At 45.6% G+C, this 21333-nt stretch overlaps 1 protein-coding gene across 1 annotated transcript; it reads left to right on the top strand.

Annotated features, from left to right (window-relative positions):
• The first annotated feature begins 3842 nt into the window (after positions 1–3842).
• Positions 3843–20172, top strand: LOC148054579 (uncharacterized). The gene is made up of 18 exons (XM_087766005.1): positions 3843–4437; positions 5481–5648; positions 7839–7847; positions 9175–9252; positions 9344–9457; positions 10532–10639; positions 10869–11066; positions 11927–12040; positions 13115–13222; positions 13452–13649; positions 14508–14621; positions 15696–15803; positions 16033–16230; positions 17527–17634; positions 17864–18061; positions 18606–18695; positions 19247–19338; positions 19945–20172. Exons 1-18 carry the CDS (start codon positions 4212–4214, stop codon positions 20002–20004), a joined length of 2289 nt encoding a protein of 762 aa, XP_087622131.1. The 5' UTR covers positions 3843–4211; the 3' UTR covers positions 20005–20172.
• Positions 20173–21333: the final 1161 nt, after the last annotated feature.

The following is a 21333-nucleotide window of genomic DNA, read 5'->3' as shown; positions in this document are numbered from 1 at the left end:
AGCAGCAAAGGCCTTGACGCTGTGGGAGCGCTGCTCAGCAGTAACAAAAGCGTCCCTGTGTTAGCAACACCGTTTTCAGCACAAATCCAAAGCAGCACAGCCCCATAGCACCCACTATGGAGATGATTAACTCTATCCCAGACAAAACCAGCACGGGGAGGTACCCTTCCACCACCATTATCAAGATGGTGTTGGCACTGAGCGCCCAACAATTCAGTTGCTGATGGTTTGGCAATCCTTCCCGCTCTTCCACCCAGAAGTCAAACACCAGCGGGAGAAAGTCACCCAGACGCATTCCAGTTCTCTGGGCAGCCAACAGACAGCAGTAGGTGCTGCTACTAAAACCGGGAAACGCGAGTTGGGGGAGGGCTACAGCTGGACAGGTGAATGCCACCCCAATCTGTCCCGACATCTCGGGGACAACAAACTTTGATTGGCCTCCATTACTTGCCCCTTGGCAAGTATTCCACACCTATATCCAGCCTCAAATGAATTCTTCTGTCAGAAGCCTGATACGCCTTCGATCACAAAAAAAGACAAAACCAAACCAAAACCAAAAACCCAGAGAGAGAGAGAGAGAGAGAGACAAGCTGAGTTTTCAGGATGCTTTTCCACAGGCCGCCAGCACGACCACCTTGGAGCGGCCTCCTTCCTCGCCACGACTGTTGCCCACACTGAGCAAAAGCAAACACACCGCCAGGGTGAGCACCTGGATGCACCTGGCAGGAAAAGCCTGGGACAGAGCCAAAACGGCACCCAAACGACCTTTCTGGCCCGCATTTCAGGGGGGAGCCCTAGGGACACCTCGACCGCGCACTGCGCTCAAGAGCTGCACCGAAACCTCTCGGCTGTCCCCCTCCCCGCGGCCCAGCGACTCCCCCGGGCACGGGGACCGGCCACGGCCACGGCCACGGCCACGGCCACGGCCCCGCCGCGGGGACTGCGGCCCCGCCTGCCCCCGGCCCGGCCCCGTGCCGCCCCGGCCACCTGGCGCTCCCGCTTGGCCGACGGCTCCTCCTTCACCTCGGTCACGAACAGACCACGGAACCTGCCGCTGCGCCGCGCCACGGCGCCTCATGGCCCCGGCCGCCCCCTCCCGCCGCCGGCCCCGGCCGCCCGCCAGCAGCCCCGCGACGCACCTGTGTGCCGGGGACGGCGGGCCGGGCCGCGGTCGCCTCTCGCCAGCAGCCCTCAGCCAGGCGGCGGCTCCGCCGCTCTCCGACGCCCAGCCCGGCCGCGGGCCTGGGGCAGCTCCGCTGCCCACAGCGGCGGCTCCCGGCCTGGCGGGGCCGGGCCGGGCCGGGCCGGGCCGCCCCAGCTGTGCTCGGCGCCGGGCTGAGGCGGCCGCCAGCCGTCGGCGCTGCCCTTCCCCCGGGCCGGCAGCCTTTCCTCAGGCTGCCTGTTCTGCTCTCCAGGGTGCCACACGCCCGGGCCTGGGGGCCCTGTCCCCAGCGGGTGGGGGCCTCTCTGGGTCTCCTCCTGCCTCCCTCAGGGCAGCGGCCTCCTTTTCTCACCCAGGCTCTCTGCCTCGCTGCGCAGCCTCTGGGTCGGTGGGGGCCTGGCCGCGGCTGGACGCCAGGTGCCCACCAAAGCCGCTCTGTCACTGCCCTCCTCAGCTGGGCAGGGGAGAGGAAACACCGCGAAAGGCTCCTGGGCCCAGAGAAGGACGGGGACAGATCGCTCGCCCCTCACCGCCACGGGCAAAACACACTCGGCTCGGGGAAGTTCACTGGCTTTATTACCAATCACATCCCAGCAGGGTACTGGGAAATAAAACCTAAATCTTAGAACACCTTCCCGCCACCCCTCCCTTCTTCCCGGGCTCAAGTTCACTCCTGCTTCTCCTCCACCTCCTCCCCTGGGAGCCGCGCAGGGGGACGGGGAAGGGGGCTTGCGGTCAACTCATCACATGTGGTCTCTGCCGCGCCTCCCTCCTCAGGGGGAGGACTCCTCGCCCTCTTCCCCTGCTCCAGCCTGGGCTCCTCGGTCTCCAGGGGTCCAAGGGTCCTGCCAGGAGCCTGCTCCAGCGCAGGCTCTCCACGGGGTCACAGCCTCCTTCGGGCATCCACCTGCTGCGGCGTGCTGTCCTCCACGCTGCTCCACCATGGACCTCCATGGGCTGCAGGGGGACAGCCTGCCTCACCATCGTCTTCACCACGGGCTGCGGGGCAATCTCGGCTCCGGTGCCTGCAGCACCTCCTCCCCCTCCTTCTTCACTGACCTTGGTGTCTGCAGAGCTGTTCCTTCCTCTCACATATTCTCACTCCTCTCTCCGGCTCCTGTTGCCCAGCAGTCTTTTCCCCTTCTTACAGACGTTATCACAGAGGCGCTACCACCGTCGCTGATGGGCTCGGCCTTGCCCAGCGGCGGGTCCGTCTAGGAGCCGGCTGGCGTTGGCTCTATGGGACACGGGGGAAGCTTCCGGCAGCTTCTCACAGAAGCCACCCCCGTAGCCCCCGCCGCTACCAAAACCTGGCCACGCAAGCCCAATACAGAATTCATTCTTCCTGACCAGACCTTCTTCTGTGCCTCATTTAGGCACAGCTATACAGCTGCAAAGAGCCCCTCTTCGGATAGCTCTTGGCGGTGTTCCCACTTTCTTCCAAAGGCTCTCATCTGCCCTCCTGAATTTTCCTTCCCCTCTGTGCCCCACTCAGTCGTAGGGCTTACGGAACTGTGGGAGCCTTTTCACAGCCTTTCTCTGTTCACAGCTCTCGCCAGCACTCCCCACCTTGAGCCCAGCCAGCGGTTTCCTTCTGTACTTAGGTGAAGTCCTTCCCGTAGAAATCACTTTATTCCCGGGCCAAAGCCCCGGTGCTCAGGCACGAGGTATTCTCCTTTGCCGTTGTCACTCCGTGTTGTAAATGTGACCCCATGTCCTGGGGAGAGCAGCTCGCCCCGCCATCTTCCAGGACCGCAACTTCATCTCCCCCCTAGGTATTTTTTGTTCAGAGGCAGCCTAGGACCTGCATGAGAACAGAGGTGTTAATTAGGGACACAAGTGTACGCTCTTCTGTCTGCTTTAGCTGTGGCAGCGGGCGTCCTGGAAGCACGCAGAAGCAATGAACCCCAACAACGCAAGCAGTTAACAGCTAAGAGTGCACTAGTGGGAAGCAGCAAGTTTCCCCATCCAAAGAAAGAGGTCCAGTAAGAAAAACATTGGGCACGAGGGTTTTGGTTACAAAGAGTCAACGAACAAGGTTTGTCTTTGTGGTGCCAAAGCTTTGTTTCTAAGGCCACAGGTCCCACGGCAAGAAGCTGGGTACTGAGCCCCGCCAAATGGGTTCGGTCCATGTTACGTTAAAGAAACACCGGAATGGGAGACTCTTTGCAACGGTCCGATTTCCCGTACTTCACTCTGAAGCAATGCAGACAAAGGAAGATGTTCAAGCTGGACAGGCCACGCAGCGCCATCACGCTGATGTCACCAGCTGGAGGAGCGGTTGGCAACCGTGGAAAGGTAACATTCTATACCGGCTAGCAACTGCCTTCGTCGGTTCAGCAAGGCTGGAGAAGGTACCACCTCCTTCGTTCAAGCGTATTTTGCTGTCTGTGGGAGTTTTGTTTCAAAAAAGCAGCAGAGCTAAGGTTCTGAAGGTCCAGTTTTTGAAAGAAAACTCCCGCTTTCAGGATAAGATTACAATTTGCCTGAACGTTGATAGCTTTAACGTTTTCCTGTATGTTCTGCCAGCGTTAAGAGAGTGGAGAAGCACAGGAGGTGAAAATGGCCGCAGCTGGGAGTGACAGCTATTCCCATTTCTATTCCCACTATGCACAGGTAAATGCTGTAGATTGCAGAGTGGTTTGTAGCCTTCATTTTCCTGATATATCCGTCTTGAAAGGGAGGTTTATTATGTAAAGGTAGAAGTTGATACCTCGGCTCCAGACCCCAGCGTGTCTCGGCAGATGGTCCAGTGGTACTGACTACAGTCCAAGAGCGGCGTGTTTTGGAGGTGCTGCTCCTAGCCCCAGCTGTTAATGTCTGGAACCGGGTGATATTCCAATATTTTCACGTGTGACTTTGTCTTCCTTTAAAAAATTACACAGAAACGCGTTAAAAAGTAACCGGCAACCTGGCATTTGCAGCTCTCCGCTGGGATGTAGGTCATAGCCAGGCTATAAACCCGAGTTCCTATTTGTCTGAGCTCACTCGGGGCAACTTTAGAGTTATCTGGAGCTTAAGATAACTTTAAACGTTCTAAAATATCAGAATGTGGTTCCACAAAATCTGCACAGCAGGGCACCACCTATTCATCCATTTGGTCCTTTTTCTGCTTCTTTTTACAAGATCTGAAAACCGTTTTCTCCTGCAGCAGAAGTACAGCAACATCCGCTGTTACTGGGAAACACAACCCATAGGCTGCATGAGGATCAGCTGCGCATTCCATCATAGCAAACCTCGTCATATAAATGGACTTTTTTTGCCACCTAGCAACAGTGAGTAACAATACTTTCTCAACAATTTGTTCCTTAGCGTAAGTAAATACACAAAATCGTCCTTCCAGCGCTCCCGTAATATCTATTAAGGTCGAGAACTGTACCATGGCAAATCACTCAGGTACGGTCTGCTCTCCCAGCAAGTTCAAGGCACAGAAAGGAATTGCCCTGGCATTTGAATAGGGGGGCCATATGGGGGTTTTGAGCTGTCATGCTATGGATCCTCCTTCCACTAGTAGCAGTATCTGTTGATAGAGCACAACACGTTACATGGATTCAAATTCAAAGTCCGCGTGCTCCACAATAACATTGCCAATACCAACACTGCATTTATTCCGCTTAATACTTCAAAATCTTGTTAAACTCATTTAAGTTTGATTGGGCTTACACTCCGCAGAGCTAATAATATCCTAGTCGGGACACTGAAAAAGGCTCTATCAAGCTAAAGTGTTGCACCTTACTTTCTCTTGCATGAGATACAACAAATCCCATCTGCAGGAGTGGTACTGAAATGGGTTTAAGATGATACGCATGCTGCTCGTAGGCAAGCAAGAGATGCACACAACTAACAACACCTGGAATAAAAGAAAATGCCCGTGCTTCACCTTCTCGCTTTCAAACTGCAAAACATAGCCCGCTTCAATACTTCTGATAGAATGCACAGAATCCGGGTTGTATCTATAGCTGCAAATTGGTCGGCTTCAACAATACAAATGGACCCACCATTTTTCACCATGTTTATTTTCAGTCCCTTGCATTTCCTGGCGCTCAGAAAATGCTATCCCAGTGCTGAAACCGTTTTGCTGCAGACATTATGGGGAGATAGAAATGCCTGAGGAAAAGACTGTCTTTTCTGATTTTCTTCTAATTAAGTGTAAATTATTATTATTTTAAATTAAAGTATTTTGCCTAAAAGGCACAATCTGTCTATGTAACGAGTCCTTCAGTATGATAAGGATTTCAAAACTACACCTGCTGGTCTGAGCTTGGATTCGATATCTAGTTCCCTCCAAACAAAATCAAGATCACGTTCTTTTCTGCAGATGCCCCATTACAACAGGGTGTCCAAGAAGGGATTCTGCATCCAGCCCATCGTCAAGAACCACTCAGAACTCAAGAGACTATTTTAAGACCAATTCACCCTCCACTGATCATAAACCTCAACGACGAAGAGGATGAAGAGGACGATACGGAGCAGGATGAAGAGACTCGTAAAGAGTTTTTTTCTTTCTTTTACAAGGCAGTAGCATGGGTTTCGATTCCAAAATTGCTCAAAATTCAGGGACGAAATTACGAGTTGAGGAGGCACTCCTCTTCTGCAAACAAGCTTTTGAACAGGGGCTGTACACACTGGTCACTGAAGGCGAACTCACAGGATTGTTTAGGAACGATAGTGGTGTGACTTCAGCTTAAGTAATTTGTTCCACTGATTTCCAAAACTCTCTAGGCAGTCTCGTTTTATTACAGAAAGTTATCCTTAAATCTAGCAAAGAGAATCCATACAACACTCTGCGCTGGTTTAACTGCCTGTGTACGTGTACAAATACTTTTTTTTTTTTTTTTAAATGTAGTTAAACTAGTGAAGGTATGTCACTTAGAGATGAGAGATTCACAGGGAAGGAAGCAATTGCACATTCCCGCAGAGTGAAAGTGAGGGAACGACCTACTCTCATGCGTGCACTCCGCAAATTACTCTGCTAGTTCTCAGGCAGCCCCAAGCTGCTTTTCACTTTCCCCCTGCCCTTCAGGTTGGCTGGCAGGGCTGCCTGTTAGTGCTTCCCAACTCGGTTTCAGTCTGAGGAAGCCACATTCATCTCAAAACTAGAAACAGCAGGGCTTGGCTAATCTTAGTTAGCCTTCACTGAGACAGGTAAGGAGCACTCACTTCACCAGCTCTGCCGGCAGACGTTGCAGGACAGTAACTTTGGGCAGGGGTTTTGTGACAACCACTCCCTGGTCACATGGTTAATCGCAAGATTTCCTTTTGAGTGTAAAGGCAGGATTATTTTGAAAATGAGGACTGAAGATGTTTCGGTCACAGTCAGCAGAAAAAAACAAATCGTGACCAAAATGAAATTCATTCAGGTATTTGATTATTAAGAATTGTTGAACGTCTTTGTACAACTCTCTAGTAATCTTTTAAAAATACTTCCTACAGATGTTTCCAATTGGGTGCCTAAGACTGCTGCAGATGTTGAAGAGGAAAGAGCAATAAAGGACATATGCTACAAATCTGGTAAATATGACATTGGTCACTCTTTCCTAAATGGCAATGCTGCCAATATAGGAAACTCTGGGGTTTTTTTTTCCCTCTTGGGGTATGTTTAGGAGAGTATTACAGGATTCAGTACCCTCACGAACACCAATCAACCACAACTGTGTCTTCACCTCGGGAAAATGAGCCATTACCCTTGGAAGCTACCGAGCGAGACGTGCAGAAAGGCAAGTACTTTTCATCTGCTTGGACAATGTTTGCCACTTTTTAAATTACTGCTATAGGGAGAAACTATTGCATAGAAAATAAATGGTTCTGTGGAGTTATAAAAAGGACATGCATAGAGTAGAACAGCCTTAGCTACTAGGTGTGCTGACATCGGAGGTAAAGCTGCTATAGGAAGGTTGAATCTCCAGCCATTCAATGGCATTTCTGCAAGGCTGTTTGTCACTACGTCAGCCATGCCAGTTCAGCTGTTAAAACTATTTGCAGGCCCATGCTCTAAACTGTATCACTGAAGTGCCTGAGGATTAAAATAATCCTTTTATAAATTGAAGCTATTTTTTATGCCACCTCATTTTAGTTGTTCAGCTTGCAGGGCAACACACAGCTGAACTGATACAACTGAGACAGAGGCAAAGCATACCTCATGTGCAAGGGATGAGAAACAAGCACCGGTAGACTGGACCATATCACGGTTCCTGTTCTGTTGCTAACTGAGTTCTCTTGTAACGACACACACTCCGAGCTCACAAGGTGTCTGTCACCCTGTGCCTCCGAGTCCCTTTGCACTGCGTTCCCATTTCGATGCTACACTTTGACTTCCCAGAAGGACTTACTTCTTCCCCCTGTGAACGCACACATACATTGCACGCAACTTTTCATTCTCAGGAATTACGAATGTGTATGTGGATTCAAGCAAACGTTTGTACTTTTAAACTGTAAACCCTAAATACAGTATTCATGAAGATTTTCTAATTCATAATGAGAAGCCTTTGGAGCCAGACCTGCTCACAGCAACTGTACAAGTTCAAAGTAGCCTTGGTCTTTGTGTTTATCAGTCAGTTTTGGAGGTTGCTTTCAAGATTTTGTGACCACGAACTCTGCTAGAAGGAATACAGCCACTTTCCTTTTGAGGAATGATACTTTTAGAATAATTAACACGTAAAACCATGTTCCACCCAAGAAGACCTGTGTATGAAGTGGGAGATTAGGTTTTCAAAACACCACCGCATTTTTGGATCAGAAAATTTTGCGAGCTTTTATAAAACAGTAAATATGTGCTATTTTAATCCCTCAGAAACAAACCAGACTGAGCTGGTAAAGAACCATCACGGTAAAGAAGCAAAGGAAGAGAAATGGATTTCTGAGAAGCCAAGAAATTCACCTACTACAGGAACAGGCAAAGGTATTTTGAGAAAACCCTTGGCTTATTCACTTTTATTTACTCAACTGCTCGGTGATTTAGCACCACCTAGCTGATTTCTGTTCTTAGTGGCAAATACGGACAATCCCGATCTGGATTGGACTATCCACAAAGAACATTTTTTTAACCTTGTCTTCCAGCCTCCAGTCTCCTGCAGTAGGACAAATTTGGAGTAACAGCACAACATTTTTGTTTGCTTTTTCACTTTTAGGAATTCACACTTCAGAGCCCAAAGTAAAACCAAGTTACCAACACAGGGGTCAAAGTAAGGATGAAGAAACTGCTCTTTCTATGCCTTACGTGAGGGAAACTGGAAGAAAGACTTATTTCGATTCTTCAGAACCTCAAAGATCAGCATATGTAGTCTACCGTACCGTCACCCAGGAACCAAAGTTCAATGGATCGACAGGTGGGTTCCTGCTTACACAGGATTCTTCCAATGCCTCAAATTTACCTGTCTGTGTTGTGCTGCTTTCGGTTTTGTCCCTGCAGGTGAATATTAAGTTGCTGATGCCTAAATAGGGGCAAGAGTAAATTTGGTCCAGCATAATTTGCACAAGTAGATTGCAGAACTTCAGCAAGAAATTTAGTAGTAAAGCATTTAAGTAATCAGCAGTTAAGAAAGCGATTTCATCTTGCCAGTTTCAGTCACCTCTCTTAAACTGGATTCAGTCTCCATCCTGAGGTGCCTCCCTGCCTTAATTTCCAATAAAAGGAACCTCCTTCAGGCAGAGTAACCCCTACTTGCAGATGCATAAAACTAAGTGAAATGAATCCCAACATCACTGCTTCATCTCGGGCACAAAGAGTTGTGGGTTTTTTCGTTCTGAAGAACACATCTTATCAAATTGCCAGGCTGAAAAAGGATAGATTGCTTAAAAAAAAAAATAGGTGATCAGCATTTTTGTCATCAGCACGTTGCACTTGGAAATACCTGCTGTTAAGGAATCATTTTTCTGTCCAGAAGCAGAGGTCGCAGCCAGCAAAAAAAAACAAATCGTGACCAAAATGAAATTCATTCAGGTATTTGATTATTAAGAATTGTTGAACGTCTTTGTACAACTCTCTAGTAATCTTTTAAAAATACTTCCTACAGATGTTTCCAATTGGGTGCCTAAGACTGCTGCAGATGTTGAAGAGGAAAGAGCAATAAAGGACATATGCTACAAATCTGGTAAATATGACATTGGTCACTCTTTCCTAAATGGCAATGCTGCCAATATAGGAAACTCTGGGGTTTTTTTTCCCTCTTGGGGTATGTTTAGGAGAGTATTACAGGATTCAGTACCCTCACGAACACCAATCAACCACAACTGTGTCTTCACCTCGGGAAAATGAGCCATTACCCTTGGAAGCTACCGAGCGAGACGTGCAGAAAGGCAAGTACTTTTCATCTGCTTGGACAATGTTTGCCACTTTTTAAATTACTGCTATAGGGAGAAACTATTGCATAGAAAATAAATGGTTCTGTGGAGTTATAAAAAGGACATGCATAGAGTAGAACAGCCTTAGCTACTAGGTGTGCTGACATCGGAGGTAAAGCTGCTATAGGAAGGTTGAATCTCCAGCCATTCAATGGCATTTCTGCAAGGCTGTTTGTCACTACGTCAGCCATGCCAGTTCAGCTGTTAAAACTATTTGCAGGCCCATGCTCTAAACTGTATCACTGAAGTGCCTGAGGATTAAAATAATCCTTTTATAAATTGAAGCTATTTTTTATGCCACCTCATTTTAGTTGTTCAGCTTGCAGGGCAACACACAGCTGAACTGATACAACTGAGACAGAGGCAAAGCATACCTCATGTGCAAGGGATGAGAAACAAGCACCGGTAGACTGGACCATATCACGGTTCCTGTTCTGTTGCTAACTGAGTTCTCTTGTAACGACACACACTCCGAGCTCACAAGGTGTCTGTCACCCTGTGCCTCCGAGTCCCTTTGCATTGCGTTCCCATTTCGATGCTACACTTTGACTTCCCAGAAGGACTTACTTCTTCCCCCTGTGAACGCACACATACATTGCACGCAACTTTTCATTCTCAGGAATTACGAATGTGTATGTGGATTCCAAGCAAACGTTTGTACTTTTAAACTGTAAACCCTAAATACAGTATTCATGAAGATTTTCTAATTCATAATGAGAAGCCTTTGGAGCCAGACCTGCTCACAGCAACTGTACAAGTTCAAAGTAGCCTTGGTCTTTGTGTTTATCAGTCAGTTTTGGAGGTTGCTTTCAAGATTTTGTGACCACGAACTCTGCTAGAAGGAATACAGCCACTTTCCTTTTGAGGAATGATACTTTTAGAATAATTAACACGTAAAACCATGTTCCACCCAAGAAGACCTGTGTATGAAGTGGGAGATTAGGTTTTCAAAACACCACCGCATTTTTGGATCAGAAAATTTTGCGAGCTTTTATAAAACAGTAAATATGTGCTATTTTAATCCCTCAGAAACAAACCAGACTGAGCTGGTAAAGAACCATCACGGTAAAGAAGCAAAGGAAGAGAAATGGATTTCTGAGAAGCCAAGAAATTCACCTACTACAGGAACAGGCAAAGGTATTTTGAGAAAACCCTTGGCTTATTCACTTTTATTTACTCAACTGCTCGGTGATTTAGCACCACCTAGCTGATTTCTGTTCTTAGTGGCAAATACGGACAATCCCGATCTGGATTGGACTATCCACAAAGAACATTTTTTTAACCTTGTCTTCCAGCCTCCAGTCTCCTGCAGTAGGACAAATTTGGAGTAACAGCACAACATTTTTGTTTGCTTTTTCACTTTTAGGAATTCACACTTCAGAGCCCAAAGTAAAACCAAGTTACCAACACAGGGGTCAAAGTAAGGATGAAGAAACTGCTCTTTCTATGCCTTACGTGAGGGAAACTGGAAGAAAGACTTATTTCGATTCTTCAGAACCTCAAAGATCAGCATATGTAGTCTACCGTACCGTCACCCAGGAACCAAAGTTCAATGGATCGACAGGTGGGTTCCTGCTTACACAGGATTCTTCCAATGCCTCAAATTTACCTGTCTGTGTTGTGCTGCTTTCGGTTTTGTCCCTGCAGGTGAATATTAAGTTGCTGATGCCTAAATAGGGGCAAGAGTAAATTTGGTCCAGCATAATTTGCACAAGTAGATTGCAGAACTTCAGCAAGAAATTTAGTAGTAAAGCATTTAAGTAATCAGCAGTTAAGAAAGCGATTTCATCTTGCCAGTTTCAGTCACCTCTCTTAAACTGGATTCAGTCTCCATCCTGAGGTGCCTCCCTGCCTTAATTTCCAATAAAAGGAACCTCCTTCAGGCAGAGTAACCCCTACTTGCAGATGCATAAAACTAAGTGAAATGAATCCCAACATCACTGCTTCATCTCGGGCACAAAGAGTTGTGGGTTTTTTCGTTCTGAAGAACACATCTTATCAAATTGCCAGGCTGAAAAAGGATAGATTGCTTAAAAAAAAAAAAATAGGTGATCAGCATTTTTGTCATCAGCACGTTGCACTTGGAAATACCTGCTGTTAAGGAATCATTTTTCTGTCCAGAAGCAGAGGTCGCAGCCAGCAAAAAAAAAACAAATCGTGACCAAAATGAAATTCATTCAGGTATTTGATTATTAAGAATTGTTGAACGTCTTTGTACAACTCTCTAGTAATCTTTTAAAAATACTTCCTACAGATGTTTCCAATTGGGTGCCTAAGACTGCTGCAGATGTTGAAGAGGAAAGAGCAATAAAGGACATATGCTACAAATCTGGTAAATATGACATTGGTCACTCTTTCCTAAATGGCAATGCTGCCAATATAGGAAACTCTGGGGTTTTTTTTTCCCTCTTGGGGTATGTTTAGGAGAGTATTACAGGATTCAGTACCCTCACGAACACCAATCAACCACAACTGTGTCTTCACCTCGGGAAAATGAGCCATTACCCTTGGAAGCTACCGAGCGAGACGTGCAGAAAGGCAAGTACTTTTCATCTGCTTGGACAATGTTTGCCACTTTTTAAATTACTGCTATAGGGAGAAACTATTGCATAGAAAATAAATGGTTCTGTGGAGTTATAAAAAGGACATGCATAGAGTAGAACAGCCTTAGCTACTAGGTGTGCTGACATCGGAGGTAAAGCTGCTATAGGAAGGTTGAATCTCCAGCCATTCAATGGCATTTCTGCAAGGCTGTTTGTCACTACGTCAGCCATGCCAGTTCAGCTGTTAAAACTATTTGCAGGCCCATGCTCTAAACTGTATCACTGAAGTGCCTGAGGATTAAAATAATCCTTTTATAAATTGAAGCTATTTTTTATGCCACCTCATTTTAGTTGTTCAGCTTGCAGGGCAACACACAGCTGAACTGATACAACTGAGACAGAGGCAAAGCATACCTCATGTGCAAGGGATGAGAAACAAGCACCGGTAGACTGGACCATATCACGGTTCCTGTTCTGTTGCTAACTGAGTTCTCTTGTAACGACACACACTCCGAGCTCACAAGGTGTCTGTCACCCTGTGCCTCCGAGTCCCTTTGCATTGCGTTCCCATTTCGATGCTACACTTTGACTTCCCAGAAGGACTTACTTCTTCCCCCTGTGAACGCACGCATACATTGCACGCAACTTTTCATTCTCAGGAATTACGAATGTGTATGTGGATTCCAAGCAAACGTTTGTACTTTTAAACTGTAAACCCTAAATACAGTATTCATGAAGATTTTCTAATTCATAATGAGAAGCCTTTGGAGCCAGACCTGCTCACAGCAACTGTACAAGTTCAAAGTAGCCTTGGTCTTTGTGTTTATCAGTCAGTTTTGGAGGTTGCTTTCAAGATTTTGTGACCACGAACTCTGCTAGAAGGAATACAGCCACTTTCCTTTTGAGGAATGATACTTTTAGAATAATTAACACGTAAAACCATGTTCCACCCAAGAAGACCTGTGTATGAAGTGGGAGATTAGGTTTTCAAAACACCACCGCATTTTTGGATCAGAAAATTTTGCGAGCTTTTATAAAACAGTAAATATGTGCTATTTTAATCCCTCAGAAACAAACCAGACTGAGCTGGTAAAGAACCATCACGGTAAAGAAGCAAAGGAAGAGAAATGGATTTCTGAGAAGCCAAGAAATTCACCTACTACAGGAACAGGCAAAGGTATTTTGAGAAAACCCTTGGCTTATTCACTTTTATTTACTCAACTGCTCGGTGATTTAGCACCACCTAGCTGATTTCTGTTCTTAGTGGCAAATACGGACAATCCCGATCTGGATTGGACTATCCACAAAGAACATTTTTTTAACCTTGTCTTCCAGCCTCCAGTCTCCTGCAGTAGGACAAATTTGGAGTAACAGCACAACATTTTTGTTTGCTTTTTCACTTTTAGGAATTCACACTTCAGAGCCCAAAGTAAAACCAAGTTACCAACACAGGGGTCAAAGTAAGGATGAAGAAACTGCTCTTTCTATGCCTTACGTGAGGGAAACTGGAAGAAAGACTTATTTCGATTCTTCAGAACCTCAAAGATCAGCATATGTAGTCTACCGTACCGTCACCCAGGAACCAAAGTTCAATGGATCGACAGGTGGGTTCCTGCTTACACAGGATTCTTCCAATGCCTCAAATTTACCTGTCTGTGTTGTGCTGCTTTCGGTTTTGTCCCTGCAGGTGAATATTAAGTTGCTGATGCCTAAATAGGGGCAAGAGTAAATTTGGTCCAGCATAATTTGCACAAGTAGATTGCAGAACTTCAGCAAGAAATTTAGTAGTAAAGCATTTAAGTAATCAGCAGTTAAGAAAGCGATTTCATCTTGCCAGTTTCAGTCACCTCTCTTAAACTGGATTCAGTCTCCATCCTGAGGTGCCTCCCTGCCTTAATTTCCAATAAAAGGAACCTCCTTCAGGCAGAGTAACCCCTACTTGCAGATGCATAAAACTAAGTGAAATGAATCCCAACATCACTGCTTCATCTCGGGCACAAAGAGTTGTGGGTTTTTTCGTTCTGAAGAACACATCTTATCAAATTGCCAGGCTGAAAAAGGATAGATTGCTTAAAAAAAAAAAATAGGTGATCAGCATTTTTGTCATCAGCACGTTGCACTTGGAAATACCTGCTGTTAAGGAATCATTTTTCTGTCCAGAAGCAGAGGTCGCAGCCAGCAAAAAAAAACAAATCGTGACCAAAATGAAATTCATTCAGGTATTTGATTATTAAGAATTGTTGAACGTCTTTGTACAACTCTCTAGTAATCTTTTAAAAATACTTCCTACAGATGTTTCCAATTGGGTGCCTAAGACTGCTGCAGATGTTGAAGAGGAAAGAGCAATAAAGGACATATGCTACAAATCTGGTAAATATGACATTGGTCACTCTTTCCTAAATGGCAATGCTGCCAATATAGGAAACTCTGGGGTTTTTTTTTCCCTCTTGGGGTATGTTTAGGAGAGTATTACAGGATTCAGTACCCTCACGAACACCAATCAACCACAACTGTGTCTTCACCTCGGGAAAATGAGCCATTACCCTTGGAAGCTACCGAGCGAGACGTGCAGAAAGGCAAGTACTTTTCATCTGCTTGGACAATGTTTGCCACTTTTTAAATTACTGCTATAGGGAGAAACTATTGCATAGAAAATAAATGGTTCTGTGGAGTTATAAAAAGGACATGCATAGAGTAGAACAGCCTTAGCTACTAGGTGTGCTGACATCGGAGGTAAAGCTGCTATAGGAAGGTTGAATCTCCAGCCATTCAATGGCATTTCTGCAAGGCTGTTTGTCACTACGTCAGCCATGCCAGTTCAGCTGTTAAAACTATTTGCAGGCCCATGCTCTAAACTGTATCACTGAAGTGCCTGAGGATTAAAATAATCCTTTTATAAATTGAAGTTATTTTTTATGCCACCTCATTTTAGTTGTTCAGCTTGCAGGGCAACACACAGCTGAACTGATACAACTGAGACAGAGGCAAAGCATACCTCATGTGCAAGGGATGAGAAACAAGCACCGGTAGACTGGACCATATCACGGTTCCTGTTCTGTTGCTAACTGAGTTCTCTTGTAACGACACACACTCCGAGCTCACAAGGTGTCTGTCACCCTGTGCCTCCGAGTCCCTTTGCATTGCGTTCCCATTTCGATGCTACACTTTGACTTCCCAGAAGGACTTACTTCTTCCCCCTGTGAACGCACGCATACATTGCACGCAACTTTTCATTCTCAGGAATTACGAATGTGTATGTGGATTCCAAGCAAACGTTTGTACTTTTAAACTGTAAACCCTAAATACAGTATTCATGAAGATTTTCTAATTCATAATGAGAAGCCTTTGGAGCCAGACCTGCTCACAGCAACTGTACAAGTTCAAAGTAGCCTTGGTCTTTGTGTTTATCAGTCAGTTTTGGAGGTTGCTTTCAAGATTTTGTGACCACGAACTCTGCTAGAAGGAATACAGCCACTTTCCTTTTGAGGAATGATACTTTTAGAATAATTAACACGTAAAACCATGTTCCACCCAAGAAGACCTGTGTATGAAGTGGGAGATTAGGTTTTCAAAACACCACCGCATTTTTGGATCAGAAAATTTTGCGAGCTTTTATAAAACAGTAAATATGTGCTATTTTAATCCCTCAGAAACAAACCAGACTGAGCTGGTAAAGAACCATCACGGTAAAGAAGCAAAGGAAGAGAAATGGATTTCTGAGAAGCCAAGAAATTCACCTACTACAGGAACAGGCAAAGGTATTTTGAGAAAACCCTTGGCTTATTCACTTTTATTTACTCAACTGCTCGGTGATTTAGCACCACCTAGCTGATTTCTGTTCTTAGTGGCAAATACGGACAATCCCGATCTGGATTGGACTATCCACAAAGAACATTTTTTTAACCTTGTCTTCCAGCCTCCAGTCTCCTGCAGTAGGACAAATTTGGAGTAACAGCACAACATTTTTGTTTGCTTTTTCACTTTTAGGAATTCACACTTCAGAGCCCAAAGTAAAACCAAGTTACCAACACAGGGGTCAAAGTAAGGATGAAGAAACTGCTCTTTCTATGCCTTACGTGAGGGAAACTGGAAGAAAGACTTATTTCGATTCTTCAGGACCTCAAAGATCAGCATATGTAGTCTACCGTACCGTCACCCAGGAACCAAAGTTCAATGGATCGACAGGTGGGTTCCTGCTTACACAGGATTCTTCCAATGCCTCAAATTTACCTGTCTGTGTTGTGCTGCTTTCGGTTTTGTCCCTGCAGGTGAATATTAAGTTGCTGATGCCTAAATAGGGGCAAGCGTAAATTTGGTCCAGCATAATTTGCACAAGTAGATTGCAGCAGTATCCACAGAGAGAAACGGAAAGCTTTATGAAGCTTTACAATTAGTCAGATAGAATATTCATGAACAATCATTTAGCCACCTTGATAGCAAGAATTCCTTTCGCTACCCATCTCAGAGGGATGAATCCAAAGACACGCAGATGTGCACGAATATTCTGATCCCTGGTTTCTGCAGAATCTTTTATGTGATTTATTCTTTTGAAAGTATTTAATAACGCTCAAAATAGTCCACCTTTAACTTCTCGTTTTTTCTCTCGATACGGAAAGTGGTAGAAACAGTTTTGCAGTAGCATTTCAGTTTCCTCTCAAGAAGCGTTCAACTTTTTTCCTCCCAGCAGTGGGCGAAAGAATGAGCTTGCTTTGCATGGTATTTTTCTACAACTAGGATTTCCCTGGAGTTTTGATTGGGATGGATTTGTGATGCTTTTGGCTTTAAACTACCCCCTAAACTGAAGCAGAAGTACAGAGTTTCTGCTGCATTCTGGCCTGATCTGAGAGGAACCAAAAGAGCTTATTGACCAAAAGCGCAGGAGCAAAGGAAGAACAGGCAAAGCCGCCTCTTCCTGCGGAGTCGCAGGGGCCAGCTGGAGAGCGCTGGGGCTACTTTATGCTGCAGCCTTCCCTGTAAAGTTCTGTTTGTAGTTGGAAGTGGGCTTGCCTACGCAACCAATGCTATTACAATTTTAGCCTCCTCATGGGTAGTGTTTTGTTCTGTTCACGAACTGCCCACATCCAGGATGTACCTAGATGCTCCAGACAGAAGAAGCCATTCATGGTTCAGCCAGGTGGTCTCCTTCGGAGGGCATTGGTCTCCACGGGCTCAACCATGGAGGTTCCAGAGGTCCACACACCACCTAGGCAGTGTAGAGAAAGGACGTATCCGGCCTTTGTGTTTATAGTCAGTCTGTGAGTTCGCTTTCAAGATTTCCTCTGCTAGAGGAAATATAGACACTTTTGCTTTCCTTTTGAGGAATGATACTTTTAGAATAATTAACATGTAAAACCATGTTCCACCCAAGAAGACCTGTGTACGAAGTGGGAGATTAGGTTTTCAAAACACCACCGCATTTTTGGATCAGAAAATTTTGCGAGCTTTTTTAAAAAGTCAATATGTGCTATTTTAATCCCTCAGAAACAAACCAGACTGAGCTGGTAAAGAACCATCACGGTAAAGAAGCAAAGGAAGAGAAACGGATTTCTGAGAAGCCAAGAAATTCACCTACTACAGGAACAGGCAAAGGTATTTTGAGAAAACCCTTGGCTTATTCACTTTTATTTACTAAACCGCTCGGTGATTTAGCACCACCTAGCTGATTTCTGTTCTTAGTGGCAAATACGGACAATCCCGATCTGGATTGGACTATCCACAAAGAACATTTTTTTAACCTTGTCTTCCAGCCTCCAGTCTCCTGCAGTAGGACAAATTTGGAGTAACAGCACAACATTTTTGTTTCTTTTTTCACTTTTAGGAATTCACACTTCAGAGCCCAAAGTAAAACCAAGTTACCAACACAGGGGTCAAAGTAAGGATGAAGAAACTGCTCCTTCCATGCCTTACGTGAGAGACACTGGAAGAAAGACTTATTTCGATTCTTCAGGACCTCGAAGATCAGCATATGTAGTCTACCGTACCGTCACCCAGGAACCAAAGTTCAATGGATCGACAGGTGGGTTCCTGCTTACACAGGATTCTTCCAATGCCTCAAATTTACCTGTCTGTGTTGTGCTGCTTTCGGTTTTGTCCCTGCAGGTGAATATTAAGTTGCTGATGCCTAAATAGGGGCAAGAGTAAATTTGGTCCAGCATAATTTGCACAAGTAGATTGCAGAACTTCAGCAAGAAATTTAGTAGTAAAGCATTTAAGTAATCAGCAGTTAAGAAAGCGATTTCATCTTGCCAGTTTCAGTCACCTCTCTTAAACTGGATTCAGTCTCCATCCTGAGGTGCCTCCCTGCCTTAATTTCCAATAAAAGGAACCTCCTTCAGGCAGAGTAACCCCTACTTGCAGATGCATAAAACTAAGTGAAATGAATCCCAACATCACTGCTTCATCTCGGGCACAAAGAGTTGTGGGTTTTTTCGTTCTGAAGAACACATCTTATCAAATTGCCAGGCTGAAAAAGGATAGATTGCTTAAAAAAAAAAAAAAATAGGTGATCAGCATTTTTGTCATCAGAACGACCGTTACGTTTTCGCTACCTTTCTTTTCAGCAGGACCTGAGCCATATGGCGGGAAATGCTCCGAACAAAAGAATCGGCTCAACACAAATAGGAGATTTGGGACCCAGATGGAAAACTATGGTAATAGTTCACATGTTGTGTATAAACTGAAAGTTTTAGGATTATTATTAGTTAAACTAATAGTTTGAATTTACGGAATTAAGCTGGAATGAACAGAAAACCAGACTATTAATTATAATGACTTTGAACCAAAATTTACAGAAGGTGGTTAGTCATTAGGCAGCACACTCTGCTGCTTTCACAAGCAGAGACAAAAAAGCAGACTGCAGTATGGGTTTGTTTAATCTAAAAGCAACTGATGCCTGTGGGAAGATTTTCAACACGGGAACGTTCACTTGGTTCAAGTCAAGGATGTCCGTGGCAGAATCGCCTCATTTGGAAGATCCTGGGAGCGCGACGGACACTCCACAAGATTACCAACGATCTTTGAAGTACCAGAGAGAAAGTCTGTATTTAACACTAGCTTGTATTTCAGATGATGAGCTATGATTCACCTGATGCATTCCTTGACACTTCAGCTCATGTAATATTTAATTCCCATGTCAGGCTCAGAGAGTCTCTCCGGAAATTGTAGCTGAAATTAAGAGACAATGTATATGCTTTTCCTGTAGACAAACATACTTCAGGATCTTACAGTGCACCAACTTGGAGGAAAAGAAATCCACGTGCAAAAACGTTCTCCAGGTTTAAAACAACCATTCAGGTAACTGTCTGACAGAAATTTTTACAACTCAGTCTTTTCAGTCAGAGGGACACGTCTCTGCCCACCTAGAAAACGTAAACTTGCCCTTAAAACTTCCCCAACCAAAACCCGCAAGATTCTAAGCAACGCTGAGCAGTCTGAAAGGGCAGTTAATAGTTCCATTTGTTTGCAGACGTGTCATTTTGCCTAACTAACCCATGATTCCTAATTTGTCACAGTACTACTGATAGGAAAGCAAACCATGCTCCCGCCTGTAAAGCGAGGAGCTGCAAGAAGCGGGTTTTGGCTTGTAGCACTGGCCAAAGCACAGCAGGGACCATGTGAGTGTGATCTCTGCGTCTCTCTGGTGGATTCCTCGTGAAGCACCTGCCATAGCTGAACGATGATCAGCCCAGGTCCCAATTCAGAAAAGGACCCAGGCTACCAAACATTCACAAGATACCCTAAGGACCACTAAGACATTTTACAGCTGTCTTGAAAGCAGAGATGAGAACCTCTGTCTTGTGTCTCGTCTTGAAAGCTTACTTCTTAAGATGTTTCTGAAAGAGCATATAGTTTCACTCTACTAAATTATGCACACAACGGTCTGTACATCTGTTTTGGCAGCAGAGCCAGGAAGGCACGGAAGTGAACAGAAAAGGAGAACGATATGTAGACAGGAGATGAAGCCGGCGCGTCAATTGACAAGAAAATGTCCTTATTTCAGTTTAGCTTTATCAACTGGAGATCGGAAGATGATAAAATTGCATATTCCAAAACTAAGATGTAGGAAGGACGCTGTAGCATTTTGAAACTGGTAAAAATGGGCATTTGTGTTTAAAACTAGTGTTTGTATGTTCGTAAGTGTACGATAAATGTACCTAATACAAATAAAGAGGTATTCTATTTTATCTACATTATCTATTTTACCTACATTATCCACAGCACAGGTAGCCTGAGCAGGCGCAGGCTGTGCTGGGCTGTGCCCTGCTGCGGCTGAGGGAAGGGGGGTTGTTTGGAACGGGGTTGCTGCCTGGAGAGAAGGAGGCTGAGGGGAGACCTTACCCCTCTCCACAACTACCTGCAAGGAGGTTGGAGCCAGGTGGGGGTCGGGCTCTTCTCCCAGGTAACACGTGACAGGACGAGAGGAAACGGCCTCAAGCTGCGCCAGGGGAGGTTTAGATTGCGTATGAGGAAAAACTTCCTCCCCAAAAGGGTTGTCGAGCCCTGGAACGGGCTGCCCAGGGAAGTGGTGGAGTCCCCGTCCCTGCACGTATTTAAAGGACGTGTCCGTGTGGCGCGGACTTCACTTCATAAAAGTGAAAAGCAAGTAAAACAGGGCTTCTAGTCAGCATGAGAAATCTGCATGTGGGTCTTCCTCATTACCCTTATAGGTAGTCACGCAACAGCAGGCTCCGTCCACCTTTTCAGCAGGAATTGCACTGTACGCCTGTCTGCCACCTCCAGGAAAGCAGGGCTCCATCACGCCTGACCTGGGAAGACAAACGCCATCACTCCAAACCTCCCCCCTTCCTCCTTCTGTCCCCAGCTTTTTATTGCTGAGCACGACGTCCTACGGTGCGGAACACCCCTTCGCTCAGCTGGGGACAGCTGTCCCGCCCGTGTCCCCTCCCAGCTTCTTGGGCACCCCCAGCCTACTCGCTGGTGGGGTGGGGTGAGAAGCAGCAAAGGCCTTGACGCTGTGGGAGCGCTGCTCAGCAGTAACAAAAGCGTCCCTGTGTTAGCAACACCGTTTTCAGCACAAATCCAAAGCAGCACAGCCCCATAGCACCCACTATGGAGACGATTAACTCTATCCCAGACAAAACCAGCACGGGGAGGTACCCTTCCACCACCATTATCAAGATGGTGTTGGCACTGAGAGCCCAACAATTCAGTTGCTGATGGTTTGGCAATCCTTCCCGCTCTTCCACCCAGAAGTCAAACACCAGCGGGAGAAAGTCACCCAGACGCATTCCAGTTCTCTGGGCAGCCAACAGACAGCAGTAGGTGCTG

Source organism: Nipponia nippon, unplaced genomic scaffold (assembly GCF_047370975.1).
Source record: "Nipponia nippon isolate SJK-2023a ecotype South Korea unplaced genomic scaffold, ASM4737097v1 scaffold_3, whole genome shotgun sequence".
Classification (NCBI taxonomy): Eukaryota; Metazoa; Chordata; class Aves; order Pelecaniformes; family Threskiornithidae; genus Nipponia; species Nipponia nippon.
The sequence above is the reverse complement of the archived record's forward strand: the minus strand, read 5'-3'. Positions and strand labels throughout refer to the sequence as shown.